This window comes from Suricata suricatta, chromosome 12, assembly GCF_006229205.1.
Source record: "Suricata suricatta isolate VVHF042 chromosome 12, meerkat_22Aug2017_6uvM2_HiC, whole genome shotgun sequence".
Lineage (NCBI taxonomy): Eukaryota > Metazoa > Chordata > Mammalia > Carnivora > Herpestidae > Suricata > Suricata suricatta.
In genome coordinates, this window is record NC_043711.1 from 12,803,223 (window position 1) to 12,819,082 (window position 15,860).

The 15,860-nt window shown below is 58.8% G+C and overlaps 4 protein-coding genes across 6 annotated transcripts in view; 2 read left to right on the top strand and 2 right to left on the bottom strand.

Moving 5' to 3' along the window:
• ABHD8 (abhydrolase domain containing 8) overlaps positions 1 to 1,917 on the bottom strand; it is a 7,397-nt gene extending 5,480 nt beyond the window's left edge. The window contains exons 1-2 of the mRNA XM_029918630.1: positions 1,717 to 1,917; positions 2 to 374 (exon numbers count right to left, since the gene is read on the bottom strand). Coding sequence (XP_029774490.1) covers positions 2 to 366 — 365 coding nt within the window. The 5' untranslated portion in view covers positions 367 to 374; positions 1,717 to 1,917. The remainder of the gene's footprint in view (position 1; positions 375 to 1,716) is intronic.
• Positions 1,918 to 3,934: 2,017 nt separating this feature from the next.
• MRPL34 (mitochondrial ribosomal protein L34) lies at positions 3,935 to 5,095 on the top strand. The gene is made up of 2 exons (XM_029916105.1): positions 3,935 to 4,125; positions 4,365 to 5,095. The coding sequence occupies exons 1-2, from the start codon at positions 4,079 to 4,081 to the stop codon at positions 4,576 to 4,578; spliced, it is 261 nt and encodes an 86-aa protein (XP_029771965.1). The 5' UTR covers positions 3,935 to 4,078; the 3' UTR covers positions 4,579 to 5,095.
• A 983-nt stretch (positions 5,096 to 6,078) lies between these two features.
• On the top strand, positions 6,079 to 15,535 carry DDA1 (DET1 and DDB1 associated 1). Of its 3 annotated transcripts, none has more exons than XR_003900718.1 (6): positions 6,079 to 6,234; positions 10,529 to 10,609; positions 10,788 to 10,839; positions 11,644 to 11,705; positions 12,852 to 13,021; positions 13,229 to 15,535. XR_003900718.1 is itself a non-coding variant. In XM_029916104.1 (5 exons), exons 1-5 carry the CDS (start codon positions 6,094 to 6,096, stop codon positions 12,960 to 12,962), a joined length of 447 nt encoding a protein of 148 aa, XP_029771964.1. In that variant the 5' UTR covers positions 6,079 to 6,093; the 3' UTR covers positions 12,963 to 13,161. The 3 variants fall into 3 exon arrangements, 1 of the variants encoding a protein (XP_029771964.1); XR_003900719.1 differs by lacking the exon at positions 6,079 to 6,234 and adding an exon at positions 6,680 to 6,807; XM_029916104.1 differs by lacking the exon at positions 13,229 to 15,535 and having other exon boundaries at positions 12,852 to 13,161.
• The window catches only part of ANO8 (anoctamin 8), a 10,805-nt gene continuing 10,408 nt past the window's right edge, over positions 15,464 to 15,860 (bottom strand). Inside the window, exon 19 of the mRNA XM_029917851.1 lies at positions 15,464 to 15,854. Coding sequence (XP_029773711.1) covers positions 15,777 to 15,854 — 78 coding nt within the window. The 3' untranslated portion in view covers positions 15,464 to 15,776. The remainder of the gene's footprint in view (positions 15,855 to 15,860) is intronic.

The window sequence follows — 15,860 nt, forward strand, 5'->3', positions numbered from 1 at the left end:
CGCCGGGTCCGCCAGCTCCACCTCTAGGGCGGCCGGCGGCTCCCCGGAGCCATTCTGCCCGTGCAGGAGGTCAGCACGAGGTGCCCGGCCCAGGTTCTCCACCAGTAACCGCCCGTTGCGGTACACGGTAATTCGGCGCTGGCAGCGCACCAAGCCCGACCGGTCCCCCTGGGCAGCATCTGCCAGTGGTGGAGGTGGGTTAGGGGCTGGGGCGGGCCCCGCGTGCTTCACCCGCAGCACACGGCCGGGCTTGACCTCCACAAAGGTGTAGCCATCACTGGACTCGACGCTCTCCAGCGGCCCCACAGCGTTGGGTGGTGCGCCCAGCAGGCAGCAGAAGATCCCATCGGTCACCCCAGTCAGCATGGTGTGTCCTGGAAGTGGGGGCACGTCCACCTCAGGGGCCATCTCAGTGAGGAGCCCTCCACCCCCACAGCACCCAATCCCTGCACTTGGGGCAGGTGAGCTGCCCTAGGAGGCACCTTCTGGCCCCCAGTGTTTGGAGGCACAGATCTAGCCAAGCACCAAAACGTTCTGTCTAGTCGGTGCCTGCGTGGTGGCTGGCAACCCTCCTGGGCTAGCCTAGTTTGTCCTAGAGAGAAGGACCTGGCTGTGGCTGCCCCCCAAGAGGTGTCCACAGGGAATGTGGTGTAGTCAAGGGGTGCTTCTTGGAGGAGGGGACATTATAGCAAATGAGGACCCCCTCCCCCCAGCTCAGGGTTATAGCAGTTATGGCTTCCTAAACCCATTCATTCATTCATTTCATTCATTCCTTTATCTTGGAGGAGGGGACATTGTAGCAAATGAGGACTCCCCCCCTTCCCTGCCCCCAGCTCAGGATTATAGCAGTTATGGCTTCCTAAGCCCATTCATTCATTCGTTTATCCATCCATCCATCCATCCATCCATCCATTTATTCATGCACACACTCTCACTAACTTACTTTAGCACATTCTGACTGCTTCTGAAGGCATCTACAAAGGTGCAGATTCCAAGGAGCCCCCATCCCAGGCCTCTGAACCTGGCTCCTGAAAGGTGAGGCCCTCAGGGAGTTAGGGACCGAGCTCCAGAAGGCCTTGTTCAGCTCCCCAAGACACAGACTGGGTCTGTTTCACAGACGGACAAATGGAAGCCCAGACATCCTGTATGTCCCCCCACCCCCCATCAGTACCCTTGTTTCTGGGGGTCTGACACACAATCCCCAAAGGTGGAGATGAGGATGGAGAAGGTATGGCCCTCCCTGGGGGCCTCCAGGCCTCCATCCTGCTCCCTGGGCTACCCCCTCCGTGTCCATGGCAACCACAGGCAGTTACATAACTCAAGGGGGATACCCGTGCAGCGCACCCCCATTGTCTAGGGCCTGGAGAAGGGACCAACCCCTCCCCCGTCCCCTCCTGTGAACCCTGGGGATAAGACGCGCAGAAGGCACGGCCTGCGATGGCCTGTACTTGCTGATAGAGATGGAGCAGGTCTCTCCTCTCGCTCCACTGAGATCCTAACCCTGGATTGCGGAGGGGGACGCAAATGCGCCACACCAGGTCCCCTCCCAAAAGCAGATCCCTGCCTCTCAGGTGCTAGTCAGCCCTGCAGCGGGGTCGAGACCACTGGGGCTCCGCGGGTTCCTAAGAGCCCGAGAACTGGCTTTGTGCACACCCCCTTCCGAAGTGGAAGCCCCGGGGACTCGTGCCCCCCTTCCAGAGCCCGCTCCCTGCTCACCTCATCGAGGGCCCCGTAGCCCGGGGCTGGGCGGAGGGGTCCCCGGCGGAGAATCCAGCGTCCGCCCGCGGCGCCGTTTTACATGGTGGCACGGGGTCGAGCCAGGCGCGTCTACGCGGGCAGCCTCGGGCCCATGGCGGTCAGCGCGGGGGCATCCCGCGGCCGCCCAGAGAGCCGGCCCTTTAATTCTCTCTCCGGGGGGAGGGGCCGCATGCCGACGGACGGGCCCCTCGACGAATCATAGCTATGAACTGACCTGGCCTAGTTATACTGCCAATCATTGGCCGCAGCTCTGAGATTGAGGCGGGCTCGTGAAGTAACGGCCCCGCCCCCCTCAGGGGCTTAACAAGGTGGAGGGAGGGATTGGGCCTGGCTCAAGGCCGAGAAGGGGTCTCAAACTGGGGTCTGCGGAGCTCTCGGGAGGCAGCAGCTGGAGCCCTTTAATGCGAATAGGGTCCCCTCGGCTAACCCCTGCCTCCGAACTGCCCTGTACCCTCCAAAGGGGACCCCATGGTCCGTCCTCTCTCTCTGCTGACCTTTTTGTTCTAGAGATTCCCAGATCTTTCCAATTTCAGGTGGGGAAACTGAGGCTCATGAAGGGCACAAAGTCACAAGGCAAGCTGCGGGGCTGTGGGGGCAGAAGTAGACTTAAAACCACGGCTTTGTGGTATCAAGTCCCGGAAATTATTATTCTTTAAACCTTTAAAGGGATGAACTGGAGTTTCACAGAACAGCCAATTTAACCGTTGGCCAATTTAACCAGTGACTCTGTGGGTCCCAGCTGGAGTCAGAGATCCCAAGGTTCAAATTCAGTCTCTGCCCTTTGTTGATATGTGACCTTGGGCAAGCCACTTCTCTGAGACTTCGTATTTCCCTATGAAATAAATCCCCTGAGTTTGCTCTGCAGCTAAAAGCACCCAGCACGCTAAGTGCTCAATACATTATTGACATTATGATTGTACTGGTTTAGTAGTATCATACTGTAGGGGTTTGCTGCGCGATGGTGCAGGTAGGATGGGCTTCAGGGGACAAGGGGTTAACCATTCCTTGCCCACGCCCAGCTCTTGGAATTTGCTGCCAGAGCTGGATTAGGTCCCACCACCCACTCTTGCCCACTCAGGGTGCTCCTGGGAGACTACAGTTGATTCATGCAGTAAACAGTCCCCTTTCCCCCTCTCTGGGCCCTCCAAGTTGGGAAATTCTGGGGAGCCTGCAGCCACTCAGCCCCAAGTCTGGCCCTTGAGGGGCCCCTGGGCTTTTGGAGAGTCTGAGGAGAGTTATATTGGGGCATAGTTGGCCACAGGGAGGGAGGGGATTGGGGGAGAGGAAAATATCTGAGGATTTTATTATTTTTATTTTTTATTAATTTTTTTGTTTTGTTATTGAGAGAGAGAAACAGGGCCTGAGTGGGGGAGGGACAGAGAGAGAGGGAGACACAGAATCAGAAGCAGGCTCCAGGCTCTGAGCTGTCAGCACAGAGCCCGTCTGGGCTGGAACCCACAAACCCAGAGATCATGACCTGAGCTGAAGTCGGTAGCTTAACCGACCGAGCCATCCAGGCGCCCCACTGAGCAGGATTTTAAAAGATGAATGGGGGCGGGGGAGTTGAATAGGGGGGGCATCAGGCATTGGAGAGTGTGGATGAAATTGTATGTGTGGGGGAAGGGCTTCATGTGCTTGCTAGCAGAGCTGGATGTTTTTCTTGGGGCAGTGCGGAGCCATAGAGGCTGTATGAGAAGGGAAAGCGTTCAGATCTGAGTATTAGAAGAAAACATTTTCTAGGGCCCGAATGGAGCCACCACCAAGGGCAAGTTGAAACACATGAGTTTTACAACTGAGAACCTGAATCCCCCAGAGGAGCAGGGACCACCCCAAGGACATCCGGCCAACACCAATTCAGGTCTCCTGGGCACCCCGCCAAGGAGCAGAGACTTGGCTGGGCACTTAGAAATGCTGCCAGCCAGCTGTGTGCCATCTGCCTGCCTCCTGCTGGAGAAGGAGGATCAACCAGCCGTTTCCAGAGGCTGCCCCCAGCTGCGCCACGGTCACCTCCCGGCACCCTCTGCTGGTCGACGGGAGAAGGAACGACGGCTCCCAGCAACGTCTGGCACGCAGGCGCACGCCGAAGAGGTGCCATTCGTCTGCCACCTGTTGGTCGACATGAAGAACTACACTCCCTTGCGGGTAAGGACGCTCACACTGATGAGACGCAGGCGCAGAACGGCAACGCCCGGAGGCTCCAGTGACCATGCGGGCTCTGCTGTAGGAAAAACTACATTTCCCATAAGGTTTCGCTCTGCAGCGGCAGAGCCTATTAGCTTTGGAATAGCCGGCGTGGAGACGACGCGACGGGCGGCTAGACATGGCTTTCTCAGTCGGATCCGTAGGTCGCCACTTGGGCCGCGTCAGGTAAGTCTTTACGGGGACCCTTCCCCATATCTGGAAACGAGGGCGGTGTCAGGCTCTCGTGTCGGTTGTATACGGACACCATGACTTGCCACCACCTTGCGCCTTTACGGAGCGCCTTTTGCAGCCAGGCTCCGTCCCGGCACGGATAGGGGAGCCGAGGCTCCAGAGTAGTTGAGCGTCACGCCGAAGTCACAGAGCTCCCCCTTCTGACCTTTCGCACCGTCTCTCTGCCCCCGCAGGTGGCTCCAGTCCCCGGCCTGGCTGGGGCTCCCCGACGCCTGGGGACTCGTCGCCACACAGCAGAGCCGGGGAAAGGCGCGTGGAAACGAGTATCAGCCGAGTAACATCAAACGCAAGCACAAACACGGCTGGATCCGGCGTTTGAGCACGGCGGCCGGCGTCCAGGTCATCCTCCGCCGCATGCACAAAGGCCGCAAGTCTCTGAGCCATTGAGGAGTGCGACGCTGACCGCGCGGGACCCCCATTAAAGCCTTTCTCTCTCCTGGGATCTCACCTGCCGTTGCTTTTGTGGGGAGCCTGGACGACGCAGATATGCGAGCACCTCAAATCGTGGGGTTGGCCCAGGGGGAGAAGTCTGGGGCTGGACTGAAAGTGGGAGTAGGAAGCCAGACCTAGTCCCTTTCTACGATTTTGAAATAGGAAGAATTTCGAACATACAGCAACAGGCCACTGAATAGTACAGTGAACCCGTGTACTCTGTACACGGCTCTGACCACCCATTACCCACAACCCACCTGCCCCCTCCTATGTTATTTTGGAGCAAATCCCAGGTATCGGGTTATTTCTTCTGTAAGTATATCAGAATTCATCTCTTCTAGAAAGGCCTTTTTAAACACTCCAGGCCTGATGACAGGCCTTTTGAAAACATAACCAGAAAAACTTTTCACACCTAAAAAAATGGTTAACAGTTCCTTAATATCATTGTCTAATAATAAATGTTCACATTTCCGTTCGTCTTATATTTTCTAATTTTCCACAGGTCTGGGGGAGGCTTATGGGGAGGGGGAAGGTGTTTGAATTCTCCTCCTTGGGGATTCGTTGTATGACCTTGAGCAAAGGCCTTAGCCCTCTAAGGCTCATTTGGCTCTTATGAAATGAGGTGATTGTTTCTCCTTTGCTATGGTATTGGAATAATAATACCTAATAGCTTCCACTTAATACTATTGAGTACTTCCTATGTAATGGTGGGTCCTTGTCCTTGTCAGGCTATCAGTAGGCAAGGGAAGGGCACTTGATTTGTATCCAGGCAGCTTAGAGACAGCGGAGTTAGGGCTGAGAAGAGGACTGCGAGGGCTGTGGGAGTCTAGAGGAAGCACCTGGCTTGGACTTGGAAAGAATGAAATCAGAGGAGACTTCCTGGAAGAAGTACCAGGACCTGGGAGGGCCCAAAGGGAGAAGGTACTAGACTCAGGCGTCAAGATAAAACGCGACTGAGAGATGCCGGAGGGTTCCAAAATTCGGGGCCAAGGAGATGGGACTGGATCCTTGGGGGCCTGGGACACCACGGGGGCGTTCGAACGAGAGAATCTGAGCTGTCAGTTGAAAGGTATTAAACAGCAAGTGCAGAACAGTTTAGATCTGTTAACAGGTTGGGACCCTGCGGAGGAGGCTGGGAGTTTACGGTGGGTCCCTCACTTCCGGGGCTGCTGTGGAAACTACAAGAACCACCACATGAAATAGCGAAGTAAACGCTAGAAAGTCGAGAGACTTGCGGAACCTCCCGGAGTTGTGGACTACAAATCCCAAAAGACTTCGGGGCACGGCCTCGCCCACTTCCGGATTTCGCTGCCTTCGCTTCCAATTCCCGGGCGGGGTTTTGCTTCTACAATCGAACTTGACCACGAAAGGAGGAGGTGTGGTGGCCAATGGACGTGTGATTTAGAGGGGTATGGCCAATGGGAGGGCGCAGAGGCCTCTATCCTTGGGGCGGGGCTAGAGTGCGGGCCAATGAGGGGGGTGGCGGCGCCATCAGTGTGGGCTGTGCTGTGGCTGGAAGTTACTGTGCGGCGGCGGCTAAGAAGGCGGCTCTGGTGGCGGCGGCGGTGGCTGAGGCGGTGGCTGAGGCAGCGACGGAGGAAACAGAAGATGGTGAGAGAGGCTGCCGGGCCCGTACTCCCTCTCCGTTCGACAAAATGGCGCCGCGGGCCCACCCACCTCTAGGAATCCCTGAAGCCCCTTACCTCCCAGCCCGGCCCCCTCAGGCTCCGCCCCATCTCTCGCTCTGCCCTATAACCTTCAACCTCGGGACCCTGCTGTGAGCTTCCCCTCGACCCCTCTCCAGCTCCTTCTCTCCGACCCCTGACCCCTTGTAGGCTTCCAGGCCCTGACAACCCATTCATTTCCGGGTCGCTGCTCTCCCGGAAATCGGTGGGGGTGGGGATGGGGTCCCCCGAGACCCCCATTTCAGGCCTCGTCCTCGGCTTTCCCGGCCCGGGTCTTTCCAGTGCGGGAGGGTTTGGGAGGCTGGCCTGGGCGTTGGGGCGGGGGAGGGGGCTTGTCATTGTGACTTGTGGAGCTTTGTAGCCAAAGGAAGTGCGACATCACAGGCTGCCCAGGTCCCCCAGAGCCATGATCCTACCCTCAGCATTCCGGGCCCCGACCTTCCCCTAGGAGGGAGCAACTTCGTCTCTCCGATCCCAGGCCTTTCCCCGTGAAATGGAGGTAGCAACGGTTCAGACTTGATAGAGTTGTGACAATTCAGAGAACTGATTTCGTGAAGGGCTATAGACAGCGAACGCTCAACAGATGAGCCGGGTGACTTGGGGCTGGTGACATCTTCTTCCCGCTGGCTTCTCATCTTGAAGTGGGAATAATGCCAACTGGTTGGGCCATGCGCTCACCCTGGGATTTTGGTTATAGTGGTTCTTTGGGGCTCTGTCCCCCAGCCTGCAAAGTGGGATGGTGACTTGACATCAGAGTTGTGCTGAAGCCCCCACCCCCACCCCCACCTCAGAGCCGACAGAGGTGATGCCAGCATTCGCAGGGCAAGTCAAAACCCCACAGTCCCCTGGCCCACTGGATGCGGTGAGGGATTGGCAAAGGAAGGAGGAGATGGGCCTGTGGGTCCCCAAGCCCGGGGGTCGCTGTGAGTCATTGCCGCAGTCTCATCCCCCACATCCATAAGAAGGTGTGATGGCTCTGCTTCTAGGGTGCATCGTGAATTGGTCCACAGTTCCCTACCCTGGTCCTGGCCCTGCCACCCTTGTCTAGATGCCTGCCCCAGCCTCTTCCCTGGTGACCTCACCTCCGTTCGTCCTACACCGCCCCCCCCCCCCGCCGGCAGTCTGTAATTCACCCAGAACCAGCAGCTCGCTTGTAACTTAAAATGTGAATCTCGTTATATCGCTTTCTAGCATATAAGATACTCTAGGGAGTTCTTTTTTTTTTCCAATGTTTATTTTTGAGAAAGTGTGTGCATGAGTGTGAGCAGAGGAGGGGCGGGGGGAGAAGGACAGAGGATCTGAAGTAGGCTCTGTGCTGAAGGCAGAGAGCCTGATGTGGGGCTTGAACTCAGGAACCCAACAGATCTTGACCTGAGCCCAAGTAATGCTTTGCCCACTGAGCCCCCCAGGGGTCCCATGCTAGGGGTTTCTTGTAACCCAGATGAGACGCCAGCTGCCCCCTTTCCCCCAATGCCCCTGTCCACCCATGTGATCTCATCTGTGCCCTCTTCATCTCTTCTTCTGCACTCTCCAGCCACACTGGCCTTGTTTTCATGTCCTCACACTCTAAGTCCCTTCCACCCCAGGGCCTTTGCATCTGTTGCTCCTTCGGCCTGGAATGTTCTTTCTCCAACATCACCCTCTCACTCAACTGACTGAGCCACCCAGGCACCCCTCAACATCACCCTCTCAGAGGAGCCCTTCCTGACTTCAGGAGGCCCCTTGTCTCTCCTCCCCAGGCACATTACGGGTCCACTGGTGGGCTGCCTGCGCAAGATGGCACCCATGTACAGTGAGGGTTTGCTGGCCCAGTGCACAGCGTGTGGGCCCGGCTTTGGCGAGGATGAGTCTGGCTGGCTCGAGGATTTCTCCCCTGCGCCTGAGGCCTTGTTTTCCTGCTTGGCTCACAGGAAATACTGGTCATACCGTCTTCATTCATTCATTCATTCATTCAGCACAACGCACTGCTGCTAACAGCTGGCCTTCAAGGGAGCATGAGAAGCTCTTTCCCAGGCTGGGAGGTCACTTGCACCAAGTCACCCAGGATTAAGACAGTCCTCCCCTCAGGGAGGGAGGGAGATGGACATGTAAACAGAGACCTGGGTGTGATGGGGCTCTAGCAGAGGTTCCCGAGGTGTGGAGAGAGGGAAGGGGCCCCAGGGGATTTGGAACTGGGGGATTTTGAGCTGCGTGGAGAGGTTGGTGGGTGTTGCCCATGTGCAGGAGGGAGGGGCATCCTGGGAGGGTGGCCCAGGACCAGCGCAGCCCAGAGGCCTTGTGCCTTGTGGCAGGAGGACAGTGTGGGCCGAGAGCCAGGGCTTTGGAGGGGTTTGAGCAGGGACAAGAGCCTTTCCTCACCCTTCGGGTCTCAGCGCCTGCATCATTGCTTCCGGGCAGCCCCTCCTGAGCCCCCAAAGCAGTCACATTTCTCCCCAGTGCTGTCCTGGATCTTGCACATCCCCTCCCAACAGCTGGTCCTCATGGTCTTTGAGTCCCACCTGTGTCCCCAGGTACTCCGTGCTTCCCAGGGCGAGGGCAGGTCTGCTGTGGCTTCTCCGATGCCCCGCTGCCTGGTGCAGGGCCTGCCACCTAGCAGGAGCCTGAGGAAACCTGTGCAGGATGGATGAAGTTGGTCCCACAGCCTGGGCTGGAGTTGGGGCAGGGGTCCTGGGATGGAAGAGGCACATTGGAGGGGCTTTGAGTTAGCCTCGGGGCAGTAGGCCACCTGGATTCGAGGGCTGCCTGCTCGGTGGGTGGGGGAGTCCGATCCCACACCCCCACTTCCCTGTGGTGCTGTGGTCTCACCAGGGTTCGGGGGAGGAAGGGCTGGGTCCTACAGAGGTGAGGACACCTGCTGTCCCCTGCCCTGGAAGGGGGGTGGTCACTAGACAGCACCCACCCTGACGTTGCTGAGCCCTGGCTCAGGTATGGGGCTGGATCTCCCAAGGGGGGAGAGTTAGCGTAACCTTCGGGGGCTCTGAGGCCTTGGCTTTCAGGAGGAGAAACTGAGGCACTGGTATGTCACGTAACACAATGAGCTTGGCCTCTGAGGTTGGGGGCACCTGGGTAAAATCTGATTCCTTGTTTTTTTGTTGGGGCTGGGGGAACTCAGACGGGTGACCTTTCTGCCTCCATTGGCTCGTCTTTATTACGGGGTGACTCCGGTCCCTGGCGGTGCCCCACTCTGAGCTTGATGACAACGCTGCCCTGCTATCCCGCTGAGAAGTCCCCTCCACCCCAGGCTCTTGGCCACCGTCCCTCCCTGAGCACCCTCAGGCTCTCGGGCCTCAGTTTCCTCAGGTGGAAATGGCTCTCCCAGGCCTTTATCGCCCCCATCACTTCCTACCCAGAATCAGGGTCTTTCCCCTTTCTTGCCCAGCTCACGCCTGAGTACCAGGGAAAAAGGACCTCTGGCAGGTCAGAGCTGTGAGCGGATACTGTTGCTGGCTCCCAGCAGCTGCATGGGCCTGGCTCTGTGCCGTGGACGGGTCACCTTCCCCACGTGGCACAGTCTCCAGGTCGGGACCCCAGGAGCAGCCCCTGAGCCGGCCCCTGTTCACACCCCTGTCTGCTTTGGTTCACACAGCATTTTCTGAGAAGCTCAGCCAACTTGAACAACCTGGTGGCGGCACACTAAGACTTGATTTCTGAGTTTTCTTAGGACTTGGGAGCTCATTTGGCCCTGGCTTCCCCTCTCCATTCTGCAGCAGCCTTGTCCCGGCTGCCCTCTCCCCTTCCCCCTGGGGCCCTGCTCCCCTACCCCTGTTTACTGTCACTCTGGCCCACAGAGTTTTTTCGGGTCTGAGTCCTTCTCCATCCCAGGGCTCGGTCAAGGTGGATACTCGGAAACGAGATCCGGTGTTTGACATTCAGCAAGCACAGAGGGCGGGTCTGGGCCCGGGTTCGACTCCCCACCCTGCCGCTCGCTCCTGACGTCCAACAGGTGGCTTGTCCTTGCTGAACCTCCATTTCCCCACCTCCCCTCTGGTTACAGGGCTGTTGTGAGGACCCCAGAAGGGAATGCTCAGTCATCCCAGAGCTACTTTTTTCTGGTCCTAACAGTGTGCACCTCAGGTAGCCAGCTTAAGGGTGCATTCTGGAAGACGTACCTGGAAGAGCTGAGGAAGGGAACTGGAAGGTGCTGGAAGCCCAGTCTCTCGGCACCTGGGGATGGCACGGCCTGCGGCCCCGTCTCACTTACCACCTTCCCTGTTTTCTAGGCAGATTTTTTGAAAGGCCTGCCTGTCTACAACAAAAGCAATTTTAGTCGATTTCACGCTGACTCTGTGTGCAAAGCTTCGGTGAGTGCGCCTTCTGGGCACTGGGACTGGCCGTGGAGCTGCCGGGTGGGGGGACAGGGGACGACATGGCCACATCCTTGCACACTGATGCTTTCATGGGAGGGTGGGTGCCCAGTTGACGGGGGAGGGGCCCCCAGCCAGCCTGCCTGCTCTCCTGACCTCCTCGACTTTCCTGCAGAACCGCCGTCCCTCAGTCTACCTGCCCACGCGGGAGTACCCGTCGGAACAGAGTGAGTGGCCTCTGTCAGTCTGTCTCAAGCTGGCTGCCAAGAGGAAGGGCCCCAGGGCGGTGTAGGTGGGGACCCATGGGATGCCTGCGGCAGTGAGAAGCCAGGCTCTTTCCACAACCCTCCTGATCCCCACATGCTGGCCCCAAGGGGGCCCCCAGTAGCCCTCCCCTGCTGCTCACTGGCCCCCTCCCCTTCACCTCCCAGGAGTTTGGGTGTCCCCTGCCAGCGCCGTGTCCCAGACTCTGAGCCGAGTACTACGGGGAGGGGTCCCCACCCAGCCTGGGGTGGGCAGCTTAGGGAGGGGGGCGGCCAGGTAGAGGGGACCGAGAAGGACACGGATTCCGCAGAGCAGGATGGCCTGGAGGTTATCTGGTTGTGTTTTATTTGAATTGTGAAGGCAGCCTGCCGGGCACTTGCGGAGTGGGTTCTGTGGTCCCCAGGGCACAGTAGTAGGGACCTGCGTTCCAGGGATTCCCGGGGCCCCTGTGCCAGGTTTCCTTCCCTGACCTGGGGGCGGAGCCCCACGCACAGCAGAGGTCTCCCTGGGAAGCAGGGGCGAGGGGGAGCAGCTGGCTCAGGCCCTCGTAGTGGCTGTGTGTTGGAGTGAAAACTCTAGGCTTCCCGAGGTCTCCTGTGCGGGGGAGTGCAGACTTGGAGTCCCAGTACGGTCCCCCAGGCAGAGCCAGGCAGAAGAGCAAGAAGGGGTGAGGGCCTGTCCAGGGGGGGTCGGGGCAGCACAGGCCGGGGTGGGGGCTGTGTCCCCTGCAGCCTCTTCCCACAACTTTCTCTGCCTTTTCTCTTCAGTCATTGTGACAGAAAAGACAAACATCCTTTTGCGCTACCTGCATCAGCAATGGGACAAGAAGGTAAGGCATGTGGGGTCAGGTGCTGGGACCCGTGGGGACCATGTGGCCAGCAGGGGGGCTCTGAGCGGGGAAAGGACACGGGTGGCTGGAAAACCAGATGTTGGGTAGCTGGATAGCAGATTGCCAGGCACCCTCGGAGGGGAGGGAAGAGCATTTCGGAGGAGTGAACGGCTGTGTCGAGCCCGTAGGGTTCCGGCACTCAGGGATGGACAGGAGTTTGTCAGGAAGTCCAGAGGCCCAACTGCCACTGAGGCCTCGCTCTCTACAGCCTGCTGGCATGGCCCGTGCGGCAGAGAGACTTTAGTGCTGTTGCCAAAAATCTCTGTTTAGTGGTGAAATGTACACATGATTAAAGTCCCTGGCACCTGGGTGCCTCAGTCGGTTAAGCGTCCGACTTTGGCTCAGGTCATGATCTCGCGGTTTGTGAGTTCGAGCCCCACGTCGGGCTCTCTGCTGTCAGCACAGAGCCCGCTTCAGATTCTCTGTCTCTCTCTCTCTCTCTGCTCCTCCCCCACTCGTACTCTCTCTCTCAAAAATAAACATTAAAAAAAACCCCAAACTTCCAGGCAACACGAGAGGTTGTAGTTGCAGTGAATTCGTGTGCCCCTCCCACCCTGAGGCTGCCTCTCTAACACAGGACATGTTATTCTTTTTCTTGAATGAAAACGTGCATGTGTTGTTCTGCAGCACAGTGTGTCTGGGGATTTTTGCCTAACATTGAACATCAGACAGCGACCCGCTGTGGGTGAGGTTGGAGGAGGACCCCGTGACGGAGTGACTGCTCAGAAAATCTCAGCTGCGTGGCCCTCGCTGTCCTCCTCCCCAGCCCTGCAGACCTTGGTTCCCACCATGTTGGGGGCGGGGGAGGGGGGGGAGGGTCCCGCACAGGCCTGCTTCCGTCTTCGGTGGCCACGCGTGCCTTCCCCAGGCGGCTTGCTGCTCTGAGCGTTCTGTGCAAAGTGTGGGCCATTGCTGGCCGTGGTGACTCCTCACAGGGCCCAGGAAAGGCCTGGCAGTCTCGGGCTGGCGGTCCCCAAGACTGTGCCTTAGCCCAGGGCGGGGCCCTGGGTTGACTGCCCAGTGGCAGGATTTTGGGGGCTCACCCAAATGGAGACCGACACCCCTCTCTTTCCCCTTGCCTCTCAGAACGCCGCCAAGAAGAGAGACCAGGAACAAGTGGACCTTGAGGGTGAAAGCTCGGCGCCCCCCCGCAAGGTCGCCCGGACCGACAGCCCGGACATGCACGAGGACACTTAAGACTCTCAGTCCCCCTCAGGCGCCTCCTGTCTTGTCTGCTCCTCGCCCACCCGCCTTGTGTAAGCGCCCCCCCAGCCCACCCACACCCTCCCATCCACACCACTTCCAACCTCATAGGAGCCGATGTATTTATTTTCCGTGAGTTTTTATTTATGCTGTAAAATGTACCAAGCGATGGTTAAAGGGGACGTCAGACCCAGTAGTGTGATGTTGGTAGATGCTTTTTAAAACATTGTTATTCACAACCCTCCCCCCCACCCCCCAAGAACCCCCTTTGTGCCCCTACAGTCCCCCAGTTCTCTTCCGGAAAAACCAGAGCACGTGTGCAAGGGCCGGCTGCATGCGCGGGAGCCCCCTCTCTGCTCCTGCTCTCCAGTCCGGGCCTTAAAGACTTGGCTGGGACCTATTTCGTGGCCAGGCTCTGCTCTGAATGTGCGCCAGGCGGAGAAGTCGGCATTTCCGGATCTCTCTCTTAAGTCATTTTATCATGGACTAGCGTGTGCTCCGTGTCCACCCCAATAAAAGGATCTTTCCTATTCGACCTCGCGTCTTGGCTCCGTGTGCCTCGGCCCCAGAGGACGGAGCCACTGAGAGTTGCCTCATCACCGCCAAGAGGAGCCAAGAAGGGCCGCCGCATGCTCGGGCCCTGGGACCCCCTGGATTCTCTCATGGGCCTGCTGTGGCCGCCGTGCTCAGAGCCAAGACCTGCCTGGAGCCGCCCCGATGCCTCGCCGTCAAGGTGTCCCGGAGGACCAGGACGCTCCTGAGAGATGGTCCATGTCACCAAGGACATAACTGCGGTCAGCCCCACACCCTGGATGTCTTGAGTCAGGGTGGCCTGCCCACCAACCACTGTGGAGACAACCCAGGTGGCGTGGCCTTGAGTGCCCCCGGTTCGGAGACGAGGCACGTGGAGCTCCGAGGAGCACTGAGCCCCGGGGCTGTCGGTCAGCAAGTCACACAGCCCCTCCTCGGGCTGGCAGCTGGGCTGGGTTTGGGCCTGAGCCTGGAGCCGTGGAGGGGATTCAGGCTCCAGGCAGAAGGCTTGAGGCCAAGCGGGGGAACACTGCTTCTCCCCCCACCCCACACCAGCCCCAGGTGGGCCATGGCCCGGGAGCTGAGTGCTACAGCCTTGAGGGTGGGGCGGGGTTGGGCCGTGGAGCTGGAAGAAATGCCAACCCAAGTATCACTGCGGAGGCCCCTGCCTGAGCCAGACTGCTCCGGCTGCGGCTGCCAGGTGCTGCCCACGGTGGAAGGTTCCAGGGTTCACCACCCAGCTGTGCCCTGGGGGCCAAGGGGCTTTTCCTCCCGGCTTCGGGTGGCATTTACACCTGTGTTGAGTCTCTGTGGTCACGAGGCGGGTGCTCACAAAATGCAAGCTTGATCTTGGTGGTGCTGTGGTGGGCACAGGTCCCAGAGGCCCCCAGTCCCAGGGGGTTAGTCTGACCCCAGGCAGGCACATGGTGTCCGTGATGATCAGTGAATGCACTTCAGCTCCAACGTCCACAGGACAGTGGGAGCCAGTGGTACCCCTGCCCTCGCCTCTGTGGCATCGGTGTCCCCGTGAGGAACTGGGTTCATCTGTCAGTGCCATCCATGGCTTGGGCAGGGGTCCAGTGGCCATGGCCCACCTAGGCCTCCCTGTGGTCTCCCCGTGCCAGCCTCTGCCCACCTCCCCTGCCTCTGGGACCTCCCCTTAGTCTTCTCCTTCAGACACCAAACTCTGCCTTCCCACACCTCTGTGCCTTTGCACAGGCTGCTCTCTGCCTCCAGTGACCCCTGGTTTCTCTGCAAAGTGGCCCTGACTCACACTGGCTCCCTCCTGGTGGTCCTCAGCCATGGGACAGGGCCCATCAGGCTCTGAGCCTTGGGCTGTGGACATGCTTGAGGGTGGGAGGGGTCGTGTCCCGTCCCTGAACACACAACAGAACCCCAGCAGCTTGGGTCTGACGGCAGTCCCATGGTGGGGCATCCTGGCCACTCCCCAATGGCACCCCAAAAGGCCCATCCCCTCAACACTGAGTCTTGGGTGCCAGGTGCCTTCTGGTTTTCATAACCCAAGTTCCTTTCACTGCCCTGATGCCTCACATGGCAGCCTGGAAGGCAGTTGTGCCAGAAAGTGCGGCCTAGAGGACTGTGTCCCCTCTCCCCCTGCAGGGCCCAGGACCCAGGCCTGGCACCTGAACTGTGGAGCCTTTTCAACACTTTGAGATGTCTTCCTTTGTCTAGGATGTTGAAGCCAGGGCCTCAGGCTCTGCGGTTCCTCCCATGGGCCCCCAGGCCTGGAGTCGGCCCCCAAATCTGGGCCGTCTCAGAGTTGGTGCAGTCTGGAGTTTTCCATCTGTGGCCTCAAGACCCAGTTCTTAGGAGGAGGGCCCCAAGAGTCACAGGATGGGAGGGGCACCCACCCCAGGCCTGCTCAGTCCCCAAAAAGCCGGCGCCAACCACAAGTCACTGGGCTCCCTGATGGCCTCCCTTCCACTGCTCTGTCCTCGGGCACTGTTGAAATATACTTTTTATTGCATTTCTGCCGTTTTACAAAAATATGACAAAATAAATTAAAAACAAATAAATAATAGCCTATTCTGTGTGTTTTCTGTTGGTTCTGGGGGGTTCCTTTCGTTTCCCCCATCCCGGTGGAAAGGAAAACGGCAGATGGGGGATGGGCGGGCCCGGCCCCCGGCCCTGCCCCAGGACTGGGCAGCCAATACTGGGGGCCGTCGAGCCGAAGCGCGTTGTCTGGGTGGCGGCCGCCGCCCCGGTCCACGACTGATATTGCATATGAGAACAGGAAGGCAGAGCGGGCGGGTGGAGCTAATGCCAGCCGCTGGGCCAGCACACGGCCTGGGGGCTGGGGCTGGGGCTGGGCGAGGGCGCAGGGGAATCCGGGGGCTCGGA